The sequence below is a fragment of the Lissotriton helveticus genome, chromosome 7 (genome assembly GCF_964261635.1).
Source record: "Lissotriton helveticus chromosome 7, aLisHel1.1, whole genome shotgun sequence".
Taxonomy (NCBI): domain Eukaryota; kingdom Metazoa; phylum Chordata; class Amphibia; order Caudata; family Salamandridae; genus Lissotriton; species Lissotriton helveticus.
Genome location: NC_136068.1, coordinates 249,133,030 through 249,160,245, shown reverse-complemented (window position 1 = coordinate 249,160,245; position 27,216 = coordinate 249,133,030). Strand labels below are relative to the sequence as shown.

The 27,216-nt window shown below is 47.5% G+C and overlaps 1 protein-coding gene across 1 annotated transcript in view; it reads left to right on the top strand.

Moving 5' to 3' along the window:
• Window positions 1–27,216, top strand: part of LOC144766723 (prefoldin subunit 4-like) — a 101,752-nt gene that overhangs the window by 25,091 nt on the left and 49,445 nt on the right. The window contains exon 2 of the mRNA XM_078650483.1: window positions 5,942–6,049. Coding sequence (XP_078506609.1) covers window positions 5,942–6,049 — 108 coding nt within the window. The remainder of the gene's footprint in view (window positions 1–5,941; window positions 6,050–27,216) is intronic.

Sequence of the window (27,216 nt, the reverse complement as noted above, 5' to 3'; positions counted from 1 at the left end):
TGTGTGTCTATCGCATCACCACAGCATCACTCAGCACCACCACAGCATCACTCGGGGGCACCACAACCTCACTATGCGCTACCACAGCATCACTCAGCGCCACCACAGCATCAATTAGTGCAACCATTCAACAACAACTGGTTCAAATATGTTCTCTCAGTGTTTCAAGCTTTATTACAAATGTCACAAAAAAATGTTAATATTTCACTTCTGTTCTTGGATTTTCGTCACAATAAAATACATTGAACATAATCCTCACAAAAGTTACTTACAAAAGTTTAAGCTATTGCCATTATAAATTACAATAACTTTTATTTAAGTATTAATTATTTAAAAAAACAAAAGCAATTGTTAATTGTAATATCAATACATCTAAATCACGTAAATACAACACATATTGCAATACAAAGGCTAGGTGTCACATTTGCGAAAGTTATAACTATTGGCATTGTAAATGACAAAGCTATTCATTTCCCTATTTTCAAAACCAACACATAAATAAAAAATGTGTCATTTACAATACCAATAGCTCAAACTTTCCTAATGCGAGACCTATTGCATTGCTTGTTATCTTGGGAGTTTGTTTTAAGGAGCAGGGGAAGATATAATGAGGGGGCAGAAATGTCAGAAGAGAGGGCTGCAATGTTTATGTTGTGCACTAACAGGAGACATTACAAATAATGCATCTTGATTATGTTGCTAAAAGCTTTAGACAAAGGAGGATATATGCCCTAATGGCTACATCTCCGGCTTTGCCACCTGGAGACCAGTAGCTTATTCTCACCGATTTCCCTCAACTAAGCTGGGTCATCCTTGACCTATCACAATTTCCACCTTAGTCGGCAATCTAGTCTCTACAGAAATAGGGGCCCTTAGAAACAAAAAAATAATCACATTTTAAGCATTTTTTACAAACAGGTCAAATGTCATTAGTATATCCTCAAAAGGAGATAATACTTTCATGAAAACTGTACAGTTAGAACCCGTAAATATATATAAAATGTGCCAAATAAGATCTGTAATATTTGTTGAGCTAAAAGCAACAAAATGTTAATTTGGTGAGGAGTTAACATATTTTATAAACCAGGGCTCTGAAATGTTATAAAATATCAACTTGACCAAGAGGCGAGATGCTTTAAAAACCTACTTGACGTGTAAAATATTGGTTTGGTATACAAGTAAAACACATTTGTTTTTTTTCGTCCTATCATATCACTGAAGGGACACGAGATAGTGTCGGACAGCTGAGGCACACGATAGCTAAAAGTGTGCCTGTTTTTTTTCAGCCGTAGACCGGCTAAGGTCTTATGTCCTGCAACTAATCAATACAGTAAAGCTCCTCCTGTTTCATTACATGTCAGAAAATGTATGCATATATAAGATCATCCACGAATGGAGGACAAAATTATGTGACATGTGGCAAAATAATGCAGCAAGATAGGACATTCAGCGGAACACTGCGCCAGTATTATGTTGCCATTTTACCACATAAACAGCAGAGTCTGCAAAAGACACTCCGTATTTGTACCAGATTAGCACCCAAATACAGTGGGGGGAGAGGGGTGAGGAGCTCACGCACAAAAGCAACGAGGGGGGGAGGGTGAGGAGCTCATGCACACAAGCAACGAGGGGGGGGAGGGTGAGGAGCTCACGCACACAAGCAACGAGGGGGGGAGGGTGAGGAGCTCACACACACAAGCAACGAGGGGGAAGAGGGTGAGGAGCTCACACACACAAGCAACAAGGGGGGGAGGCAGCGTCTGGTTCTCGCGCTGCCCCGGGGTCACGAGTGTTTATCTCGGCCGTAGGCACAAACGTCAGCTCGCATACGGCCCAACCATCCTACACTCTGGGTGGTTGGCAGAAAAATATTTCTAAGCCAGACACTATAGCTCATTCACCCAGAACAATATACTGTAAGGCGAAGAAGCTGGCAAACAGTCTTATTCAAAAGAATAGACACAAGAAAAACAAATATAAAGGCCTGGTGCAGACATCAGACTCGAGCGTTCGTTCACGCTGGGCAGACTTGTTTTTCTGAGGAAAAGTCCATTCCTCCGGGACAGGGGTGTGATGCAGTGTTCTCCAGGCCGCCTCTCATTGGTTCCCTCAATCCCCCTCTCTCCTTTTTCTCAACGCCCGTTCACCACCCCCATCGCTCGCAGAAGCGACAGGACCAGTGGATTCCATCTCACTTATGCAGAAAGCGGAATCAGGTTGAAAGTGAAACACAATAACAGCGAACTGAATTTTTCAACTTTTTCCCCCCTAAAAGATAGTTTGATCACGGGCGCAAGCCACCATCGAGAAACGAACCCTACGCCAGCCGAGGGTGTCAGGCCCCTGAAGTCTTCGATCGAGCCAGGCCCCAGAGGTCGAGTGCAGAGAAGGGCGCCTAAGGGATACACTTCTCACCTAATCTCTAGAAAACAACTCGCCTGTTTCTTCAACACCACAACAGATAAAGGGACGCTCATTAGTACTTGCACAAACACTGTTTAAAGAGCATGCAGTCAGAACGCTTTACGAGGTAGGCGACTCCACGACCACTTAGTGAAAGGGGCGATTTCCCGTGGCATCTCGAAAGACTAGGCGGCCTACAAGCTGCACTGTAAACTGGCAGCAGCAAGTGGAGCCTACAGAATGCTTCACAACGGGCACAGTACATGGCGTAAGGTTTGCACACTACAAGGGCACTGCCCGGTAGTAGTGGTACTTGTGAAAAAAAGTAAGAGTTCGTGCCAGGTAAAACTACGAAAAAAAGAGCTGAATGACAGGGCCCCGCATGCCTTTGGGTTATATTCCCGCACAGATGCCGGCATAAAAGACCTTCCACCGTCTGCCGGTAGTGAGACTGGCCCAGGGTTTGGGCTGCACTCTTGGCATCCAAGTTCGCTTGCCAGCAGGAGGGGGCCCACCGAAAAACAAAGTGAAATGCTGGCTCTGTCCGAGAGTCGAGACTGGGATGTTTGATTGCGTTACCGACCTCGAGTGTACAAACAATGAGTCTCCCCTCAAGCAACTGAATTCGGCAGATTGCAAAGGAAGCCAGCGCCGGGAATTTTAACAGTTTGTCTTACCAGCTATGAGGTGACGCGCTGGTCTCAGACCCCTCAATTCATCCTGCGACATCTGTTACGAAGAGTTACGCAAACGTGAGAAAAGAAACGTGGGGAACGTGAATGGGTGTACTCGGAATCGCCGAGGTTAATGGTGGGGAAAGGAGGTGACGACGAAAGGGGCGGGACTTAAAAAAAGACTCAGAAACGCCCCCGAATCGCGTCGTGACGGGGGAAAGAGTGATTGACAACCATGTCTTCCAATGGCTAGCCTCCATTTATGGAGCTAGCCAATGGAAGAAGGGGCGGGTTCAAGTCCCCAATACTGAGATAACATTAAATTTCGCCTGCGCGAGCACTGCTGCGCAGTGCTACGGCCAGGCGAAACCTAAAAAGCAATAGAGTTGCCTTGGTGGGTTTCATGAAGACAAATGTCCCCACTAATGCGTGCCACTCCGTTTTAGGTCGAGACTGGCGTAGGCTGCGCACATGCGCCCTCTCGCCAGCGAGACTTAATGTCTCTCAGTAGCGAGGGTAAACCCCGCCCCTCTTCTCCATTGGCTGGCCTTCTAAACGGTGGTCAGCCATTGGAGAAGAGGGCTCAGTGATGTCATTTTGTTGCTCTAAGACCCGTCTATTTCGGATTGAGGGGCGTGTTTTTTTCGTTTCTTTCTCTCAGTGCGGTCCTCAGTCAAAAACACGCCCCCCCCAGTCTGAAAAGGACGGGGCTTAGATACAAAGAAGAACCATTTGTCTGTAAGCCCCGTCCTTTTCAGACTGGGGGGCGTGTTTTTGACTGTTGTTTACAGCCGAGACAGAATGTCAAAAACACGCCCCCCAATCGCAAAAGGACTGGGCTTAGAGACAAATGGCGAATTACTGCAAGCTGTGCCCTGGTGTAACTCGTGTAAACGTTATAGAAAATGTCGCTTGTTTACGTCTATTGACCAGAGTTTGCCATTGGTGGAGATGCTGATTTGTGTCATGCTAGAGGTTTGTGAGGTTACAGTGGTGAAGCAATAGCCTTCACTGAAAATGCCTCGCGACCGGCGCTAAGCGGATGCGTAGTGGTCTGTGTGGCGGAAGTAAAAAGCGTTGCCTGGCAGCAACCGTAGTTTCTTGCTCATAGTTAGACATCTGCCAGGCACGTGCGCAGTGCAAATTTTGCTCTGAAGTGTGGCGGAAACGCTGTGCTGTATCTTGCACTACCCATTGCCCTGTTTGTCAGTAGCGCTCAACATGTCTCTGCTTTTTCATGTGCTCTTCTTGTTTGATATGAGTAAGAGAGCCTATAGTCATTCTCCTACTACATAGGTTAGTATTGCAACTTTTTTGTTTTTTAATCATTGTGGGTTTGAGAACTTCAGTGTGTCAATATGGATTTTTTTGTAGACTACATTATGAAAGGTCATACTGAACTGATTTATTTGGGACGGCCGTGAGCTCCAGCAGCTCTACCTTGATGAACGAGTTAATTAGATGACTGTGCAGCTCATAGGTGTTGTTTTGTTGAGGACGAAGAGAGGTGAACACTTAGGGGGTAAATACAATGGCGTAAGGACTGCCATCGCCAGCCATGGGGTGGTGATCCGTCCACCATCGAGCAATGATTCACTGCCCCCCAGATTAGGATGGCAGCAGGATCCAGACTGCGACCGTTGCGGACTCACTGTCCGCACACGGAACCGCCACAGGCAATCGTGCCGATTACCTGGCAGAGCAGTCTGCTTCTCTAAAATGGTGGCAGTGCCCAGCAGGCACTGTCCTCCAAATTAGGATGCTGGCTTCAGCCAGCCGTTCCATGGCGGCGAAACCACCATTGAAAAGTTGGTGGGATTGGTTTTGGGGGCCCGTTGCACATCGCGGTGGGTGCTGCAGTCAGCAGCACCCGCCTCAGTGTTAAATTGCGAAATGCGAACATGGTGGCGGTCGCATCCTAGTTCGGAGTGCGGGACCGCAACTTGTATGGTGGGCGGTCCTGTTCCCCACTACGATGGATGCAGGTTCACGTCCTCCTGCCATCATAATGACGTCCTCAGTATTTATGTGAAACTGCTTTGCCGAAAATGTTCATTGAAAAAAGTCTTTAAGTACCTCTTGCTTGCAGTGGAAAAGTAAGTATGAACTACGTGCTATAGAAAAGAACTAGTTTCCACCTAAATGAGGAAGATGATGTTGCCATCTATTGTTAACACCTGCTTACTATCATTCCATTTCCGAAATCCCTGCTAGTCTGCCCTAAACCCCTCCTAATTTCAAACGACCAAGTCTTGTCTGTCCTGCTCCAGACCATCCTTCCTCTCTACCCTGCCACTGGTAGTCTGTTCTCTGCTGCTCTATCTCCAGCTGGTGCTAATTGTGTGCCCCATGCTTAGCCCACTGACAGATCCCCCTGATTCACAATCTTCGTTACTTCTACTACTTCATATCTTTGTTGGGCCCATTGAGCAGTAGGCCATCGACCTGCATTCTCAGCCATCACACTAACAACTTTTGCCCTCAAACACATTTTATTAAATGTACACTCAATGGTAATAAAAGCTCAAATTGTGTTCGGTGAAAGCATTCCAAAGTGTTGCCGTGTTACCTGCAATTTTGACTTCATTGAGATTCTATAAACCTAGCCAGTCTCTTTTGATATTGGCTTACTTAGAAAGATGTATTTGTTGCATTTACAAAATCATTTTAATAGTCACGAGGTCGAACAGTCAAGTTGTTCCAGTCAGAAGATGATTATTATACATGAGATAAGGCAGCTTAACTTTTTGGACACAGTCCTTTTGATGTGTTGTATATTAAATATGTTATAGTAGCATTATTTTAAAGTAGTTATGGCTAGCAAATGATCTCACATTGGGCATTTCCTCTTACCCTACCTGCAGGTTGCTGAAGATGTGAATGTTACATTTGAAGATCAACAGAAGATAAACAAATTTGCAAGGAACACAAGCAGACTGACCGAGTTAAAGGAAGAAATAGATGTCAGAAAGGTAGAGCATTAATTGTCCTCTTTGTGTGTTTTAAAAAATGTTTTTATTTTCCTAATTTGTTAGGAGGATGAAGATTGATGCTTACAATGGTCAATCTGTGGCTATACTAAAGAATTACAAGTGGGCTTCGAAAGAGCCACAAGGTTTCTGTTGTTGCGTGGCCATTAATTTGTGTTTTTGTATCTTGATTTCAAAATAAATGACACATACCCAATTAGTAACCTCGCATGTCAAGCAATGCCTTTTTGCACTGTATTTTTGGGTTTAGTTTTTCATCTGAATGATATATTCAGTGCATTTATCATGTAATATTGAAGTTATTTGGTATAGAGATTTTACCAATAGATAGCTTAGTATCTTTTTGAGACTTTTAAGGTACGTCATACATTCACCCCAGTACAGAGATCTGGGCCTATATGCAGGCCTGCAAAGTATCAGGCAACAGGTGTGACTCTAACGCATTTCAGTGTGGTGCTCCGCATCACCGCACTGAAATGCATTGTCGCACATTTTAATGCCACCGTCCCACTCTGCTGTACCAGCGGTGAAACTGGTAACGCCAGGCTGCTAGCGTGCGCGCTGGGGCGCCTGTGACACCTGTGCAACAGCTCCGCTGCTCCCCGCAGGCTTGCCGGCCCGGGCGCTGCCACCAGAACAGGCTCAGACAGTTAACGGACAGTTAATTATCTTGACTTGTGGACTGCTGTCTACAATGTATCCAGGCCGAGGCAGTCCTTTGCCCAATACCAAGACACCCAGGCGGAGCCTGCTGTGCCCTCAGGAGTGGTTAATTGCAGCATAATGACTGTGGCCTCACGGGGTGGGGATGTGACCTGATCTCACGTCTTGGAAGGAAGTGAGGTCGGATTACGGAAGCGGGGACTAGTGTTCGCGTCGGCGGGCTGCCATGAACCTGGCCGCTACCGCCAGACCGAACCCAACAGGACCGAGTTCATGTGAAGCCCCACTGTGCAGCAGTGGGCCTGCTGCTGAGTCTCGTTTAGTCTAATGCCGGAGCGGCACGCGGTTCCTGCCCGTTTGCCGAGGGCGAGACTAATCTGTTGCAGTCAAGTCTGAGGACACAGACGGCCTGCTGGCCCATAAACTGAACTGTGCAGTGGCAAGCCTCTCAAGTAAGTGACCGTCTCCACGCAGCTGCTGAACCTCGGAGGGCGGAGTCGTTGAGGCCACGCGAAGGCAATGTGAGTGCAGCCTGGAGAGTGAACTCACTTACTCTGCTTCATTGCATATATGCTTTCACTGTATAGCGCTATCCGCCCCCTGTCTTCCTCCTTCAAACAATTCGCGTTTTGCTGATCCCTGTCTTCCTCCTTCACCCCTGTTGATCCCCCAATCCACGCACCTCACGCTTGTGTCTTGTGCTTAAGTCTGCAGTCGATAGGCCATCCCCAATGCTCCTTGCTAAGCCACGGTGTCTTGGCCAGTGGATACCGCACTGATGTCCCGACAGAGCAAAGGAGGCCGGTTACGGTAAACCATATGAAGCATGTGGATTACTATAGACATCACTGATTTGTCTGTGTGCCAGTATGATATGCATTTTAACCATTGCACATGAGGTTATGAAACCAGTGGTTTATATTGCGAGAAAATCAGGAAGCCACAGATCGACCAGTTTTAGATTGTCATCGCAAAGGAGTCAGAATTGGTGTCGCTGATGGGAAAGTTTGTCTGCACTTGATCATCCGCACAGCTCCTGCTCGGGCCTCATTGGGTGTAGCGACGGGTGCTTCAGAGGCCTGCACATATTTGTTGAGCAAGCTGGGGTGCTTCTGGCAGAGGCATATTGGGAGTTGGGACCTAGAAGGATCCGGCCACACGCTCTGCTAGGCCAGAGTGTGGCATTGGCAGAATAAGGTAAGGCTATTCCATATTATTAATAAGGTGTTCTGCGTACAGTAGATGCTGGATGGCTGGCACTGCAATGATTGTATTACTGCCACCACTACCTTACATTGAGAATATCACCGCAAGAAGTTGCTTTTGGGGGCTGCAAAGCCATCCTCCAGCCTAAGGATGAGTTTGTAGAGTTGGCAAAATTACAATTAAAGGACAAACTAACGAAAGCATGCATGGCTTTACCTTTAACTGTTCAAACCTTCAAATATAAACCATGCAATTGTAGATATGCGTGTTTAAGTGCATGAAATCAAATAGCAAACCAAGAATGGAATACTGTAGCTAAAGAGGTTGTTTTTGAAAGGTCTATTGGTGGTGATAAAGGTCCCTCAAACTTTTATTCAACTATCGTTGTCCTTGAAGTTTATAAAAGTTATCTAAGCTGACATGAACTTAATGCACTTTCAGCATGTTCCGAATTTGTAGGCAACAGACCATAGCAAATAAAAATAAAACTTAAAATCCCAAAATGCAGTAAGGGGTTTGCTACAAGAGCACGGCTAGCTAAAGTTCTAATTTCTAATAATGCAAAAGGGTTATAACCTTTCTGGCATATTATGACAGGATGCTGAAGCAAAGGCACCAGTCAAAAGTTTCAATTTCTTATAGTGGCATAAATGGGACATGACTGGTGCAACCATCTGAAAGTAAAAGCAAACTTTACAGAAACAGGACAATGCATTTGATGTTTGAAGGTCCATAGATTTTCTTTTTCAAAAGTTATTTTAAGTAAATTGAGAATATGCATATTCCAATTTCCTTTGACGATGGGGATGTCGTTCAATCAGAATCCTTATTTTTAATACAGTGTGAGTGTGGTCATCAGATTGCTGCCAAGTGGCAGTGAGGTGAAAACTGTCTATCATTCCTAGCTTTACAGCTAACAGCACTGTACATTCTGGGGTCTGTATTTTTCACCTTTCTCATTGACACATTGGCTGTTAATCCTATCAGGCAAATGCTAGTTGGGACTGCTGTATTAAATGCCTGAAGTCAAAACACACATTGATGTATTGCAGCTGCACGCTCATGTGATAATGTTCTTTATTATCGATGATGACGGTAAATGTGCTTCTTAAGCAGGGTGATGTAACTCTTAACTGCCAAGCAAACAAGTGCTAGCATTCAGTTATTTCTACACAGTTTATACTAGGTATGTGTGCAGAATGGCACAAAGCATAACTGCTGGTTTCTATAGTGTCACTCAAAGGCAATGAAATGTCACAAACAAGCACACTGAGCTAAAGAATTGTCACACATAAGCAATCTGAAACCTTAGCAGCTATGTTGCCGCAGCGCTGGCTCACCAGGCTTACAAAGAAGTGCCTGAGACTGAGTGAGGGTACAATCTCCTAGGTGCACTTGCTATGCTATGCCATAAAATTTGTTTTTTATGCTCATGGTCATGAATGATCAGATTGATGAGATAATATACTGAGCAGCTGCAGTGACTGCCTGCCCTCTGTTTCTGAGAATTGAAGTCATTCAGTCTGTCTCTGGTTAGTACCCCTCCAACATCTTCTTAGAGTTTCTCGTTGCTCAAACAGGCGTAATTTCTGATATCTATATGTTTCCCTCAACTTCTTGCTTGATTTTGCTTGAGAGAAAGTGTCACTCATAGTCATTGAAATGTCACGCATAATTACATTGAAATTATGAAAATGTCACACATAGCAATCTGAAACCTTGGCAGCTATGTATATGCATTGTGTTTTTGCTCACCATGCCATTCCAGTTTGGACTCAGCCCTATGCAAATCAGTCTTGACCCTGTGCCCAATAGGAACAGTGCAGCCTGAACTACAAGGCCAGGTCCTCCCTGAACTGCAAACAAGCATCCTAGGACCTGTTTCGGGGTTTTACCCCTCATCAGCCACGATAGCTTGACTCCAGTGGCATGGAGAGCACGGGACCCACGTCTAGGCAGACCCGTCCCACTCAGGTGATAAAGGCAAAAAGAACAATTGATGGACAGAATGCAGAACAATGTCATACATTCACCCCAGTACAGAGATCTGGGCCTAAATCCATCGTTTTTTAGGTCGAGCCTAGACATGCAAGCAAGCGAAGCTTGCTTGTGTCTGGCGCGAAACCTATTGTCACCCGTTTTTGGGAATGTGGACAAGAAATATGCACGAGCGCAGATTGCACCTCGTGGGCGCGCACGGCGCCGTGCCTATCTCCTGCCTCGGAACTCCCACACCACACACGCATGCGCATACACAGAGACACACAAGCCCCCATGCACGCACCCATACAGAGAACCTATCCCCGCCATCGCATACACACACACACTGCATACATAGCCGCATACACAGAGACACACACACAAGCGCCCCTGCACGCATGCACCCACACATACATACATATAGAGAACCCACCCCCGCCGTCGCATACACACACATGTGCGCGCACACACACAAGCGCACCAAGACCCCCGCCGCCCCACCAGACCCGCCCCACTCACCATGTTCTTCGTTCGTGTCCCTCGGCAGCCATCCGGTCATTCTGGGCAACAGGCGGGTGCCGCGCTGAGACGCAGTCACGCAAATCTTCCGGCGGGCACAGGAGCGCGGGGTAGACTCCCGTCTGCTTCCTGTATTTGTCTGGCCCCGCCCCCGTCCCAATAAAGGTTGCCTGGCTTCCTGTTGAAGCCGGGCTGTGGCGTTTCATTATTTTTTATGTGGGACAGCATGTAAGGCATTCCCAGTGTTATTTTGGCAACAAAAAATGTGCTAGCGAAAAACAAAATAAAGGCGAGCGTTCGATGTCAGCTGTCTTACTATCTATCCCCCCTAAACACACATCTATTAAGATTCCGATAAGATCAAATTTTTTCCGAATCCATTAAAAATAGCTGTGCTGCAGTACAAAAGCCAGCTTTCCAAGTAGCTATGGCTGTTATGATTTTACTGGGGGCTGTCGGTGCTCGGTACTTTTTTAATTAGATCTGTCTGATGAGAATAAAAAAAGTTATCCGTCAATCAGGTAGCTTCCAGTCTTGCTTTTGAAAAGGAGGCTGGGCAAAATATAGCTCGTGTGCATGCGGGGCTTTCTCGTTGACAACAAAAGACGTCTTATATGCAATTCAATCCATTACATGCCCCCGTGCTGCGGAAAACGAAGTGTTCTGTGAAGAAATTTGTATTTACGCCAAGCAACAAAAACACGACTTATCTTCCTGACTAGAACTACTCTATACTACAGTGTGCAAATATGTTCTCTCAATGTTTCAAGCTTTATTACAAATGTTACAATTTTTTTTTAATATTTCACTTCTGTTCTTGGATTTTCGTCACAATAAAATACACTGAACATAATCTTCACAAAAGTTATTTACAAACGTTTAAGCTATTACCATTATAAATTACAATAACTTTTGTTTAAGTATTAATTATTTAAAAAAATTAAAAGCCATTGTAATTTGTAATATCAATACATCTAAGTCACGTAAATACAAAACATGTTGCATTACAAATGCTTTAGGTGCCACATTTGCAAAAGTTAAAAGTATTGGCATTGTAAATGACAAAGCTATTAATTTTGCTATTTTCAAAACCAACACATAAATAAAAAAAATTGTCATTTACAAGACCAATAGCTCAAACTTTCCTAATGCGAGAACTATTGCATTGCAAATGCTTGTTTGCTCTCCATGCTGTTCCAGTTTGGAGACCTGGCTTGGCAGTTCTGGCTGGACTGCTCCCAGACGTGGGTCCCTTGCTCACTTTGCCACTGGATTCAAGCTAGCCTGGCTGATAAGGGGTGTTACCCCGAAACTGGTCCCATGATGCTTGTTTCCGGTATAGGGAAGAACTGGCTTGGCAGTTTGGGTTGGACTGTTCCCATGAGCCACTGGGTCAAGACTGGTTTCCATTTAGCTGGGTCTGAACTGGGGTGGCGAAGTGAGCTAAAGAATGATGATGGAGTCAACTCAGATCTGTGACTGGGGGTGAGTGTCTGAAAAGTTTCAGCGCTTCTTCCATCATCTCTTTGTGTTACTTTGTCCTCTACCACTTCAGCTGGGCCACTTTTCTTCAAGACTCCATTCTCTCCTATAGTCTGCCCACTTTCCCCTGCTCTCTCTGTTCTTTCCAAGTGTATCTACTGTTGTCGTCACTGGACTCACTGCTCCCCATATCTTTGGTGGTCTGCTCCAGACGTCCGCCCTCTCTCTCTCTCCCATTGGCTCCCTTCTCCCCACTTCTTTACTCTCCCACCCAGGCTGTCCCCTCCCCAGCATCCCCTTTCACAACAGTCTCTGCTGTCCCCGCCATTTACTCTGCTGCAGTCTACTAGTCTGATTTCTCTTCCTCCTGGTCTCATCACTCCCTCCCAGATTGTCCATTTTCACCCCGTCTCTCCGTTCTACATAGCAGCCTCTGCTTTTCTTCCTTTTGATCTCCTCACCCTCCCTGCCTATCCGGTCTCTCCCCAGTCTCTACTATCTCCCTATTACCTCTGTTCCCGAACCAGCTGGTCCGACCTCAATTGCCAAGCCAGCTTGGTGTTCTCATCGCTCAGCCTCTTCTCTCCCTCTCTCCTCTTCACTCTTCCCTGTGTATCCCCCTTCACGCCCCAGTACATCACCCTCTCTCCCAGTCTCACCTTCTCACTGCCACCAGCTTTGTGTTCCGTCATCTTTCAGACACTCGCCTCACAGTCTCTATGACCACCCATCTGACAATCTTGGTCTCTCAGTTATGCAGCAAAGGAGCGCTGGATCCCTGAGGATGTGTTCTGCTGATGTAACATACTGGTCACGGTACACGTGGTTGCCAGCGATGCCAAATTTGAATTCCTCTAGCAAGAAGCATGTGGATCCTGTCGAACAATAATTAACCTCTGCTATTTACGTGGCGGCCGATTAAATAATAGATATCATTTACTATGAATCCAGCGTCTTGATGGATAGCCACTTCCTTTAATGTTGATCTAAATAAATTAGTAAAGACAGAAATATATCATACATAACAGCTTTATTTTGCAAGATCAGCATTGTAATGTAGTTTCGGTGAACTATTGCTAAATAGCTGTAAAACAAATTTCACATTTGCAGTAAGAAGTAGGTTCTCCCATTACAATGGCATAACGTAATACATTTCATGATTAACGGCTCAAAAGCATTAGTGGAAAATGTATTAATATAAAGTTCCTCTAACATGAGCTTCATCTTGTAATGGAGAGAAATCGTGCATGTGTTAGTTTCAATTACATTAAAAAGTTAACCACTAGATATATGTGGAATGGTTATGCTGGGTTGGCAGCTTAGTATGGTAAAATTAATCATTAAGTCCTAGCGCGTAGGCTTCAGGCCCTAAATGATATAGTTTGCCTTAATATTATTTCCGGTCTTTAAAAATGACAGTCAATTAACTGTTTTGTCATCTGGCCTGTTCACAGGCAGAAGATGCAAATAAAGCTGTGCAGTTTCTCAGTAGGTATTGTTTGTGATCCTGCTGCAATTAGCAACGTTGATGTATTATCCACCTACTGTTTAAAGTGAAATTACTTCGGTTATGCTCAGCACTGTTTACAACAAAAAGTAATTCATCAAAAGAAGGATGAGGAATTCTTGTCCTGTTCAGTTCCCCAAGGACAATATACTGATAATCAATCAGAAGAGGACACTGGTATCTACAGTAACCATTGGTTATCTTTGACAACCCTCATAGACGCTGAAGATTGTAACGATGCGGTATATTTATTCTTCCGCCCCTCATCTAGCGTCATGGCATAGTCGCAGGGTGGTCAAAAGGTATAGTATGCCTGCCTCGCCCGAGGCAACCTCTGGAGAGTGTAGAAGTGTCCAGAGATCAGAAGACACCTCCGGGGGGATGGTGTCCAAGAGCCAAACTTAGAGGGTGAATTTAAAAAACAGTTGTTCACCGATTAACAGCTTTATTAAAAAGGTGAGTACTGTTAATAAAATAACTGGGTATATTCGATAATCGGGTTACTGGATTATTATATATGACATTATAAAAGAGTCGACATGTTTCAGCTCCTGTTGGCCCAGCCGGGTCTAAAGAGCTTTCGTCAGGACAAAGACAAAGGGAGGGGTACTTGCACAACTTGTGCAGTATACTTGAGCTTATTGGCAATCACAATTCATATTCCTGATTGCTCCGAGAATTACTCATCTTCAGGGCGCACGGTGTCGCTATTCAACATGGTCTCGGCCACGTGGAGACTCAGAAATTGCCTGTGCTGACACTGCCCCTGGAAGCCAACAAAAAGTCACCACAGAGTGCTGAGGAGAGATGGAAAAGAGAGATTGATAGAGGTGATAAGAGTAGACCTGGTCCAGGGAATGAGAGAGCAACCTTGTGGATGAACTGTTTCTCACGAAAATGCTTGTTTCCCACGAAGTTGAGTTATTATTAATTTTCAGACATCGTTTTATGTCCTGCACAACTGAAAGATGAAATCTTGGAAATAGAAGGCAACAATAAAAATTGCTACGCTTTTCATACACTTGCGATAACACTGTTTCAAAGAGAGGTGTGTTGTATAAGTAGAACAGTTGTTCTGTGTATGGACGTGTTCTTGTTTATCTTTGTTTCATGCCAGTAAAACCCAAATATTCTGTGCACTTTTTGTTTTCTTTTAGTAGGATTATCAAATGTTAGAAATTGGGTTTCTGGTTGCCTAGGGTACGCACCTGAGCCAGGCAGGACCCACACTCTAGTCAGGGTGAGGGAGTTACACACACATAAAAATCCCCGCTCACCCCCTTGGTAGCTTGACAGAGCATGAAAAAGGATACAAGGGGGTCTATGGGAATATTTACTGACCTAGCATTGCTATTGTCCCTTAACACTATAAATACCAACAACTGGGATAACAATGGGTCAAGAGAAAACTATCTGTGTATTTCAAGGGTACAACCACGAAATCTACTTATAACTTAGTGAAATAATTATTCCCATCAGATTACCGACCTGTACCACCCTACATCATTTGGGATCCTTCACCTTGAAGGAGAAGTGGTTTTACCCACAGTAGATTAGGCCGGTCGTAGCCTAATCTAATCAAATGTCTCAAATGTGAGTATAGTGTACTATGGCATCAGGGGGTAAACTGATTAGCAGTGCAATGTGAAAAAAATAATCAGTGCTAAGTGTAAACAAGTTTAAAATTGGGTAGTGGAAATGGAAAAGCAATTTTATTAAGTCCTACCCACTCCCAGAGATTAAAAAACAGTGCATAGTAGTGTAAACAAATAACTACTAAAGTTGGTTTACGGTCGACATGTTTCTGCACGGTGACACGGTGTTATCATTTTCAGAGTGACTTCGGATCATCACAACAGGCGAATTTCAGGTGATATTGTTTACACTTTGTTTCATCACCATTCACTCCATGCAGTAGCATTAATCAAGGTCCTGAGGAAGCAGTAGGAGACCAATAGGCTCCGCATCTACTGCAGAAACATGTCGACCGTAAACCAACTTTAGTAGTTATTTGTTGACACTACTATGCACTGTTTTTTATCTCTGGGAGTGGGTAGGACTTAATAAAATTGCTTTTCCATTTCCACTACCCAATTTTAAACTTTTTTACACTTAGCACTGATTATTTTTTTCACATTGCACTGCTAATCAGTTTACCCCCTGATGACATAGTACACTATACTCACATTTGAGACATTTGATTGGATTAGGCTACGACCTGCCTAATCTACTGTGGGTAAAACCACTTCTCCTTCAAGGTGAAGGATCCCAAATGATGTAGGGTGCTACAGGTCGGTAATCTGATGGGAATAATTATTTCACTATGTTATACTTTCAGTAGATTTCGTAGTTGTACCCTTGAAATACACAGATAGTTTACAGATAGTTTTCTCTTGACCCATTGTTATCCCAGTTGTTGGTATTTATAGCTTGACAGAGCAGTCAAACTTATCCCAGAGGCAAGGTGTAAAGCGTTTACACAACACACACACCAGTGACACACTACGCACACCACAAAATGATACTCCTCACAAGGTAATATAAAAATATCCTTTGTGTTAAACACCAAAACACAAAGACCACAATCTCATAAATGAATTCTGGCTTTGCACATAAAAAAACTTTGTAAATAAATCAGTGTTGTCAATTAGGCAAACATAACCTCACTTTCGGTGTACTGGAGCCAATACACGCACTTTGCAAAGAAGTCTCTTTGTAATTACATGCACGTTGTCAGTTAGGGCAACAACACTTCAATTCAAGTGAAGCACTAGAAATCTTTGTAAATAGATGCATTTGGGGCCCTGCTACCTAGAAGGGCTGTGCGGGCAAATTACCGGCCGGTTGCCAACGGCCCGACCCTAACAATGCAGCCTAGATGTAGGCCGGAGCTACTCAAATTTGCCACAGAGTACTATTTCCAGTAGGTTGTGGCTTGATCGTGCAGCCTCTCTCTCAGCTCCCACTGGTGGCTTCACATGCTCTTGTGGCACCGTGGTGATGGCTTGAGTTCACTGCCTACCCTTATTAAGCACTCCGTCAGAGTGCCCCCCACGTGTACTCTCCCCCACCCATGTTTCTCCCCTTCCCTGTCTATGTTGGCTTCATCCTCAGTCTCTGTCCTTGTTGCCCTGTTCTTAACCTCCTTTCCACTGTGAGGTGCCTTGTCCCCATTCTCCCTTCCGTTGTTTCTAGTTCCAGACACTGCTGGCTGTGTCGTAGCACATGTCCCCCCCCCATGCTACATGTTGCCTCACATCCCTCCTTGCCTTCTGCCAGCAATAGAAAACCAAAGTGCTATGATCTGGCCAGCCCTCGCCGCATCATAGCCCTTTTTAGGTCAAGGACCGTCGCACTGCGTAGCAGTGGGCGGAGTCTGAAGATTTTATGTTTTTTAGTTAGGAGGCTTAAACCCGCCCCTCTTCTCCATTGGCTGGCTTCCTAAACGGAGGCCAGCCATTGTAGGAGAGGGGCGTCACTCGGTTGAAGCCCCGTCTTTTTCGGATTCGGGGGCGTGTTTTTTGCGTTCTTTCTATCTGTGACGTCATCCTTCACTCCGCAAAAAACACGCCCCCGATTCCAAAAATTTCGGACGTTTGCGGCAGCCATTTTTTATTTTTGTTGTCATCGTCAGGAACAGCCCCGCTGCCATTCCAGGTAAGTTTTTATTGAGTGGAGCTACATTTTGCAGAATTTTTATATATTTTTTAATTCACACCCTCTCTTCTCTGTCTCCCCACGCCCTCTCACCCTCATCCACTTTGCTGCCTCTTCCCATTTGCCCATTATTGCTCTAATGACATTTGTCCAGTGCCGTCTCTTCTAGCTTCCTGCCCTGGCACCTTTACAAGCCTGCCGTGTTCTGCTTGCCTTCTTCTATCTCCTGCCCCTCTCCTCCTCTCTTTTCTCTATGGGTTCCGTTTCACTCCTGCTTTTTTGCAATCCTGCCTGTCTCGTGCCCGCTCAGAGCCGCAGTGCCCCCACCCCCGCGCGCCCCCTCTTCTGCTGCCCACAGATGGTACAGTCCTGCTGCGTGCTCTGGAGCCCGCTGGATGTTGCTAGAATGTGAAAGCATCCTCTGGGCACATACCACAGCAGCACAGGCGGAGCACCCCGGCCCGCACTCGGCACAGGGCTCACCTTCGACGGCATCAGCGGACCCCCGGTACAGCAAAGGAGAGCATCTCCGGCAGGGAGAGTAGCCGAGAACCAGCATGACGCAGGGCAAGGTAAGGATGCTGCCCATGTAAGTGGAAGGACCTCGTTCATAGAAGGGATGGCTGAGGCCATCAGAAGCCCTAATCTAAGCTTTAGCGCTCCCTCAAGATGAGAACAGGACGGGGTTCTGCCTTGCTGTTAATCCGGGCCCCTATAGAACCAATGGCGTAATCTCAACCGGAACAAGAGCTCACCTCAAATCCGGAGAAGATAACAAAGCCTGCCTAAAAGTCCTCCACCCCCTGCTTCCCAAGAAAAAAGAGCGACCCTGTTTTAGTGTTGAACCTCAGGCAGGGGCCAATTCGGACGTTTCCGGAAGGAACAGTCAGAGAAAGAGTGCTGCATCGGAGGCTGCTTTTGATTTGCCCTCCTATCTACCCCACCCCTTTTCCACCTATCCCCCCTCCATGTCCGATCCCCCCATGTCCGATTCCCCCCCCCAGTGAAACGGATCCCATTCTCTCTCAACTTGAAGCCACTGCACTCTGCCCCGCTCCCTGCCTCCTCTCTGACGTCCCTCTGATCCACATTCTTCATCACTGCCACTTGCTTCGTATTATAACATGAGCCGTGTCTCGGGGTTTTTATACTGTGTCTGCCCTCTTGCTCCCTACCACAAGGACATCTGTCCCTTGTCCAACTTGAGGTAACAACACCAGTCCCTCTGTCACCAAGGGCGAGCCCCTCTCCCCTCTGGCACCTTGGGATGAAAACACTTGCCCCACTCCTCTTTGATTTTATACTGACGCGCCCCACTGGCATCCAGTGTATCTAGAGATGGCGACCCTCCGTCGGTGACCTGTGCCATCCCTAGGGAGGTATCATCCCATTTTCACTGTGATGAGCAGCTCAGACTCCCCATCCCTACCACCACGAAATGGACGCCTCTGCCGTGTTACAGCCGCGTCACCTGGCCCTCTGCTCTTTGAGCTGGAGATATTTGCTTTTTGTTACCCTGAGTAAAACGTATGACGCTATGCCACTCTATAGTGTTTGCACATGTCCTTTGGCAAAGCTGAAGTAATAACAGATACATTTCTGAGAAATAGGCACCTGCTACACTCTCTTCCTCCCTTCCTGACTTTTTAAGATAGTGACCTTTGCCCCTTTGTCATCCAGAATGGGTGGCACTCCCCCAATGTCCTGCTCCTTTGGTGCCACTTGCCCCACTGGAATCTGGAGCTTGCCTCTTTATATTCCAGCTCAGCAAAGCACTGTTTACCTGAATTCCATGCTAAGGTATATATGTTTTTTATTATTTATTATTATTATCCAGAGCACACTAAAAAGTTGAGAGACCTATCTACATGTGACTTATTGTGGACAATGCTAATTTTGTTACTTGTTTGTTGGTAAAATGATAAAGGATACAAACAAGGTAGAGAGACGAAAATTGTTTTCTTAAGTGACAGTCTTTTATCGAGATTAACGTTTATGTAGTAAACGGGAAAACATACCTAATGGTGTCAACGTGGGTGTTTCCCCGAGAAACATGTACATGATGCTTGTGAGACGGAAGGCTGTGCCTCATTGAAACAGTTACCAGCAGTGTCCTTGTATGGCGAAAAACTACTTTAGGGATACCTGGGTCGGAAAATGCGTAAAACCTCGTGTGTGAAGGTGCCTTTAGTCCAGGCTTGTCAGACGTGTTTGTGGGGCTTAAGTAAAAAAAACGAATGTGTAAGTCCAAGTTATTCAGTTTATGCAAGGTGCCAAGAGCACCTCAATGAGAGCTAAAATTATACATCCCAGGAAAAGAGAACATATATTCCGTGCTACCTGGCTGTGTTTGCTTCCCTGCCCCCTGGCTGTGTTTGCTTCCCTGCCCCCTGGCTGTGTTTGCTTCCCTGCCCCCTGGCTGTGTTTGCTTCCCTGCCCCCTGGCTGTGTTTGCTTCCCTGCCCCCTGGCTGTGTTTGCTTCCCTGCCCCCTGGCTGTGTTTGCTTCCCTGCCCCCTGGCTGTGTTTGCTTCCCTGCCCCCTGGCTGTGCTTGCTTCCCTGCCCCCTGGCTGTGCTTGCTTCCCTCCCCCCTGGCTGTGCTTGCTTCCCTCCCCCCTGGCTGTGCTTGCTTCCCTGCCCCCTGGCTGTGCTTGCTTCCCTGCCCCCTGGCTGTGCTTGCTTCCCTGCCCCCTGGCTGTGCTTGCTTCCCTGCCCCCTGGCTGTGCTTGCTTCCCTGCCCCCTGGCTGTGCTTGCTTCCCTGCCCCCTGGCTGTGCTTGCTTCCCTGCCCCCTGGCCGTGCTTGCTTCCCTGCCCCCTGGCCGTGCTTGCTTCCCTGCCCCCTGGCCGTGCTTGCTTCCCTGCCCCCTGGCCGTGCTTGCTTCCCTGCCCCCTGGCCGTGCTTGCTCCCCTGCCCCCTGGCCGTGCTTGCTCCCCTGCCCCCTGGCCGTGCTTGCTCCCCTGCCCCCTGGCCGTGCTTGCTCCCCTGCCCCCTGGCCGTGCTTGCTCCCCTGCCCCCTGGCCGTGCTTGCTCCCCTGCCCCCTGCCGTGCTTGCTCCCCTGCCCCCTGGCCGTGCTTGCTCCCCTGCCCCCTGGCCGTGCTTGCTCCCCTGCCCCCTGGCCGTGCTTGCTCCCCTGCCCCCTGGCCGTGCTTGCTCCCCTACACCCTCGCTGTGCTTGCTCCCCTGCACCCTCGCTGTGCTTGCTCCCCTGCACCCTCGCTGTGCTTGCTCCCCTGCACCCTCGCTGTGCTTGCTTCCCTGCCCCCTCGCTGTGCTTGCTTCCCTGCCCCCTGGCTGTGCTTGCTTCCCTGCCCCCTGGCTGTGCTTGCTCCCCTGCCCCCTGGCTGTGCTTGCTCCCCTGCCCCCTCGCTGTTCTTGCTTTCCTGCCCCCTCGCTGTTCTTGCTTCCCTGCTCCCTCGCTGTGCTTGCTCTCCTGTGTGTGTATGTGGCTCTGGGTGTGTATGTGGCTCTGGGTGTGTATGTGGCTCTGGGTGTGTGTGTGGCTCTGGGTGTGTGTGTGGCTCTGGGTGTGTGTGTGGCTCTGGGTGTGTGTAGGGCTCTGTGTGTGTGTGTGTGTGTGGCTCTGTGTGTGTGTGTCTCTGTGGCTCTGTGTGTGTGTGTGTGTGTCTGTGGCTCTGTGTGGATAGCTTTTTTTGTAGGTGACTCTGTGTGGGTGGCTCTGTCTGTGTGAGGGTGGCTCTGTGTAGGGGGCTCTATGTGAATGACTGTGTGGGTGGCTCTGGGTGGGTGGCTCTATGTGTGTGTGTGTGGCTCTGTGTGGGTGTAAATGCAATAGGTCATGCATTTGCGCGCGATTACGCTATTGGCATTGTAAATGACAATGCCATTTATTTAACGATTAAGCTATTGGCAATGTAAATGACAATGCCATTTATTTATGATTTAAAAAAAAAAAGAAATGTCATGAGCAATGCCAATAACTCTACCTTTAATGATGCCAAGACCATTGCATTGTAAATGCTTGTTTTCCTTTAACCTTAAGTCATGCTGCACAGTACCCACGTTGCTGCACATATGGCAAAAAGAAAATGCCTCACATATGTGAGACACATTGACTTTGTAATACGTGTTTCTTTTGTTTGTTGTACATAATGGGTGTGCATGTATTTTCTTTCTCTCTCTCCCTAAAGTGCTGCTTACCACCACTTAAATCTCCGCCTCCACTTTGTATTGCTTCTGCCCCAGCCCCAAAGCGCCTCCGTTTATTCCCCTACCTCTTTCGGACTGATTGTTATTTATTTATTTGTTCATCAACCCCCACTGCACCTCCCAAGATCCTCCTTTGCTTCCCCTGCCTCTCATATATTTTTTTGTTTGGTTTTTGCGTATGCTGCACCAGCATCAGCAAAGAACGTTGGCAAACTGGCACCGTCCTGTGCTTGTTCGAATTATCTTGGAAGCCACAATTAAGGTGTAAAGTCTTGCAAGTGCTGCAACTTTTCATTTAATACACAGCAACCAATATTTGCTTAACAATTTGCATCAGTACATTTGTTTAGTACTGTTGTACATATTAAGATATAAATGAACTGCCATTTTTTTTTATAATTGTGCAGCGTTTTTCGTATACTTATTGGTTTGCCACCTTTGCCACATACTTCATCATCTGCTGCATAATCTGCACATTGTAACATAAAAAACAGTTTCTAGCTCAAATGGTCCAAACGTTACTAAAAACGCACTGACCTGTTTTGCGTAATAGAAGCCCCTTTGGTTTTGAACTGGTACTAATGGGGTGCAAACTATGCCCAGACATTGTTGACAAGTGTAAAAATGACACAATTATGAATTAGTGCTATCAGAAAATGTGATGCATTACACCACATAATTTGCTTTTTCTTGCAGTATAATTTGGCCCTCCCCTGCTGCATAATTCCTGTGGCTTTGATTATAATAAGTTAAAGTGGCATTTCTGCAACAAAACGCAATCCTGCTATTATATGCATGGACAGCTGTAAATCTTGTATACAATATAAAGCAAATCACCCAAAAAATGTATCCAGGCTCTAAATACTCAACACATGCCACTTGATCTAACTTCTAAGACTAACACTAGATGATGCTGTATTTACTCTAAATGTGAGGATTACCACTTATCCAAATTTCTTTGGATATGGAAACAGGACTATCCTTGTATGTTTTGCAATATAAGTTCACATGTTTTTAAATCTGTTAATACATTTGAGGTTTCAGTTTGTCTGTGTCTCTGACAAACCCCATGTAAAAAATTACCTTGGATATAGTAACTTGAATTTCTTACTAATAGGACTAAAAGAGGCTATGCACACCTTTCAGGAAATTGGTATCAAGCATCTCCATGGACATCTTAAGGATTTCGGAGGCCCTGGGTCAAACGTATTTTGAGGGCCCCTGTTCAGTACAGTATTGAATTTATGATCCAATATGAGCTCTTTCATGCCGTCTTTGGCCAGGTCACTGACAGGCACTCATCCACATTCTAAATTTATTTGTATCTAGTATTCAAGTTCAAGTTCAAGTTTGGCATTTGTATAGCGCCTTATATACCCAGAGGGTCTCAAGGCGCTTGGGGAAGGGGAAGTTTATTTGTCGAATATCCAAGTTTTTAGTTCTTTTCTGAAGGTGAGGTGGTTCTGGGTAAGGCGGAGATGGGTGGGGAGAGAGTTCCAGGTTTTGGCCGCTAAGTAGGAGAAGGATCTTCCACCCATGGTGGATTTATGGATGCGTGGGATTGCGGCGAGGGCTTGTGTGGATGATCGTAGTTGGCGGAGGGGGGTGTAAAAGGACAGGCGTGTGTTGAGGCAGTCGGGTCCTAGGTCGTAGAGGGCTTTGTGTGCGTGGGTAAGGAGGCGGAACGTTATTCTCTTGTTAACGGGAAGCCAGTGGAGGTCTTTCAGGTGCCCGGAGATGTGAGCTCGGCGGGGGAGGTCCAGTATAAGTCTGGCTGAGGCGTTTTGGATGCGTTGGAGTTTTTTCTGGAGTTTGGCGGTGGTTCCGGCGTAGAGGGTGTTTCCGTAGTCCAGTCGGCTGGTCACCCGTGCGTGGGTGACCGTTTTTCTTGTTTCGGTTGGGATCCAGCGGAAGATTTTTTTAAGCATGCGTAGGATGTTGAAGCAAGATGAGGTGACTGCGTTGACTTGTCTGGTCATTGAGAGGGAGGAGTCTAGGATGAAGCCTAGGTTGCGTGCGTGGTCAGCTGGAGTGGGTGCATTTCCCAGGGCCGGTGGCCACCAAGAATCGTCCCAGGCGGAGGGGGATGAGCCTAAGATGAGGACTTCAGTTTTGTCCGAGTTCAGTTTTAGGCGGCTGTCTTTCATCCATTCGGCTACTTCTTTCATTCCTTCACGTAGGTTGGTTTTGGCGGAGCTGGGATCGTTGGTGAGGGAGAGGATGAGCTGTGTGTCATCTGCGTAGGAGATGATGTTGAGGTTGTGTTTGCGTGCGATGGATGCGAGGGGACTCATGTATACGTTGAAGAGGGTGGGGCTGAGTGAGGATCCTTGTGGTACACCACAGATGACTTCGGTGGCCTCTGATCTGAAAGGGGGAAGGCGGACTCTCTGAGTTCTTCCGGCGAGGAACGAGATTATCCAGTCTAGTGCTTTACCTTGTATTCCGATGTTGCTAAGGCGTTTGATAAGGGTGGTATGGCAGACTGTGTCGAATACTGCGGAGAGGTCAAGTAGGATGAGTGCGGTTGTTTCTCCATTGTCCAGTAGTGTTCGAATGTCGTCCGTTGCTGCGATGAGGGCGGTCTCCGTGCTGTGTTTGGCTCGGAAGCCGGATTGTGAAGGGTCGAGGGATTTATTGGATTCGAGGAAGGCGGCGAGCTGATTATTGATGGCTTTCTCGATGACTTTGGCAGGGAAAGGAAGGAGTGAGATGGGTCGGTAATTCTTGAGTTCGGTGGGGTCTGCTGTGGGTTTCTTCAGGAGGGCGCTGAGTTCGGCGTGTTTCCAGCTTTCTGGGAAGGTGGCAGCGTTTAGGGAGCAGTTGATGACATCGCGGAGATGGGGTGCGATAACGGAGTCTGCTTTGTTGAAAATGTGGTGGGGACATGGGTCGGTTGGTGATCCTGAGTGGATGGAGTTCATCAGACGGATGTTTCTTCAGTGGTGATTGTGTTCCAGGCGCAGAGGTTGTTAGAGGGTGTTTAAGTTCAGGTGAGGGTGGTGGGGCTTGGATTCCGGTCTCATTTGCGAAGCTGTTATGTATGTCTGCGATTTTGTTGTGGAAGAATGAGGCTAAGGAGTCGCAGAGGTCTTGGGAGGGGGTGATGTCGTTCGTGCCGGCGGGGGGGTTGGTGAATTCTTTGACAATGTTGAATAGTTCCTTGCTGTTTTGGGCGTTGTTGTCGAGTCGGTCTTTGAGTGCTGATTTCTTGGAGGATCGGATCAATTGGTGGTGTTTGCGGATGGCGTTCTTGAAGGCTGCTTGGTTGTCAGAGGTTCGGTCTTTTTTCCAGGCTTTCTCGAGGGTGCGGCAGGTCTTCTTTGAGTTTTTGAGGTCCTCATTGAACCAAGGGGCTTTATTGTTGATTTGTTTGGATTGCTGTTTTTTCAGGGGTGCTAATTCATCAGCGTTGTGGGTGATCCATTGAGTGAGGTTGGTTGCTGCAAGGTTTGGGTCCGATGATTTTGCAGGGAGGTTTTGTTGCAGTGATGTGAAGAGTTGGTCGGTTGTAATTTTGTTCCAGTTTCTGCGCGGAATTGGTTGAGGGAGGTTGTGGGTTGTAGTCTTTTTGTATCTGAAGTGTACGCAGCTGTGGTCCGTCCATTGGTGGGTTGTGGTGTGGTCGAAGGAGATATGCTTGCTGGAGGTGAAGATTGGGTCGAGCGTGTGCCCTGCGTTGTGAGTGGGGGTGTTGACAAGTTGTTTGAGTCCGAGATTAGCGAGGTTGTCCAGGAGGGTGGTGGTGTTGCTGTCATTGTTCTTTTCTAGGTGGAAGTTGATGTCTCCTAGCAGGATGTAGTCCTCGGAGGGGAGGGCGTGAGGGGTGACAAATTCAGTGATGTCTTCGCAGAATTGTGTGCGGGGTCCTGGTGGTCTGTATATGAGGGTTCCTCTGAGTGTGGACTTCGGGTCGGTGTGGATTTGGAAGTGGAGGTGTTCGGCGGTAGCGAGGTTATCGTCGGAGCTGGTAGAGATGCAGATGGTGTTCTTATGGACGATGGCGATGCCTCCTCCTGTTTGTTTGGTGGTGCGGTCTTTTCGGATGATCTTGTAGCCGTCCGGAATGGCAATGGCGATGTCGGGTGCTGAAGATGTGTTCATCCAGGTTTCTGTGAGGAAGGCGATGTCCGGCGCTGTGGTGTCAAGTAGGTTCCATAGTTCGATGGCGTTACTGTGGACCGAGCGAGTGTTGAGCAGGATGCACTTCAGATGGTTGGGGTCGGAGCGCGGTTTGGAATCTGAGGGTGTGGTGGGTTTCTTAATGCAGTTGTACTTGCAGGAGAGGCAGGCGAATGGTCCATGGGTGCATCCAGATTCGGCTTGGTAGCAGTTTGGTGATCGGCCGGGATTAAGGGCTGAGAGGGTAGCTGCATTGTATGTGATGCGGGAGGGGTGGGGTTTGCGGGGACCAGGGGGTCTGGCGCTGGGCGCGGTCCAGGCGCGGACGGGCGTAGACGGGCTTACCTTTGGCGCACCTTCGGCACGGCCGTAGCGCGTGGACGCTGCGCGTTGGTTCATCCACTTCAAATGGAGAGTGGAGGGGGCGGAGCGTGGGAGGGTCAGCTGGGAGGCGGGATCTAGGTGCAGGGAGGGTCTGGGACGGGCCAAGGGGTCAATGCAAAATGGCTGCAGGGTAAACAAATGCACGAAAGTAGAATGTTCGAGGCATGTGGGCTGCTAAATTCATATCTTAGCATTAGATCGCCGCCTAGTGTTGGGTCCGGATGATCGCACATTGTTGTCCTGGAAGAGTCTTCGAAGTATCCTGAGATAGGTGGCTCCTCCCCTGGACTACAGTGCGCATGGGCATCGGCTCCATCCCCAGATTGTTTTTTTCCGCCATTGGGTTCGGATGCGGTCTCGACGTCTCTCTGTCGGAACCGAGAAAAACTAACTTTTTACGGCCAAAAGGCCTTGTATTCTTTGCGTCGGTATTGTTTGCGCTCGGTCTTGAGTTCTTCCGTCTCTTGGAGTCGGAATCAACGGAGTGCTTGCACTCTTCGGACATCGAGGCCTTCTCATCGCGACACAACGCAACTTTCCAGCATGGAGCGGAGTCCGTTTAAGTACTGTCATCTCTGTGGGTCCAAATACCCACATATCGACGTGCACCCGGTCTGTAACAAATGCCTTTCACCAGACCATAACGAAGACAACTGCAGGGCCTGCGCAAAATTCAGGTTGAAGAAGACACTCAAGCTTCGGCGCGCGGTGCGCCTTGAGGCCAGACAAGCGGCCCCGGCTCCAGAAAACATCTTCGGCGACCGAGAAGAGGAGGACCAGAGCCATCATCTTCAAATCTCCCCGCCCGAGACGGAGGTCGAGGCAGATCCGGAAGACGACGACTGAGTCGTAGATCAAGGCCTTGAATACGTCGACGAGGTAGGGGACGTCAAAGAGATTTATGGGGCCGCGGAAGATAGCTCAGGGGACGAGCTATGCCCCGAAGGTTACGAAGATCAAGATCGGGTCACGGGATCGCCTGTCGGCCTTACCCAAGACCCCGTACCGCAAGCCACGGCCCCGCCTTCAGGCCCGGCCACGGACATACTTGCTGCGCAGCCTGTATCGAAACCGAAACTGAAACCTACGGTATCGACTACACCTAAAATGGCCGACCCGAAAACGAAACCGAAACTTATCGATTCGAACGACCCTAAGATGGCGGCCGTACCACCAAAAACGACTACACCCGCTGCTTCATCGACTCCGTCGACCTCCGGTCCACAAAAGTCGAAGAAATCTGCCGATTCCACAGGGTCGAAATCGGCGCCAGAGGAGGGATCCTCTAAGAAGGGTGGTCGGCACGGGTCAACCGCTGCGACGCCGTCAAAGCCCGCCAAAGCCAGCGACACGGCTCCGGTTCCGACTGGGACTCCGTTAGTCGGACGCGTGGTGGTGACGGAGCCGACAAAATCACACGGATCGAAGGCTGGCACATCTGCGCATCGGTCCAAGGACTC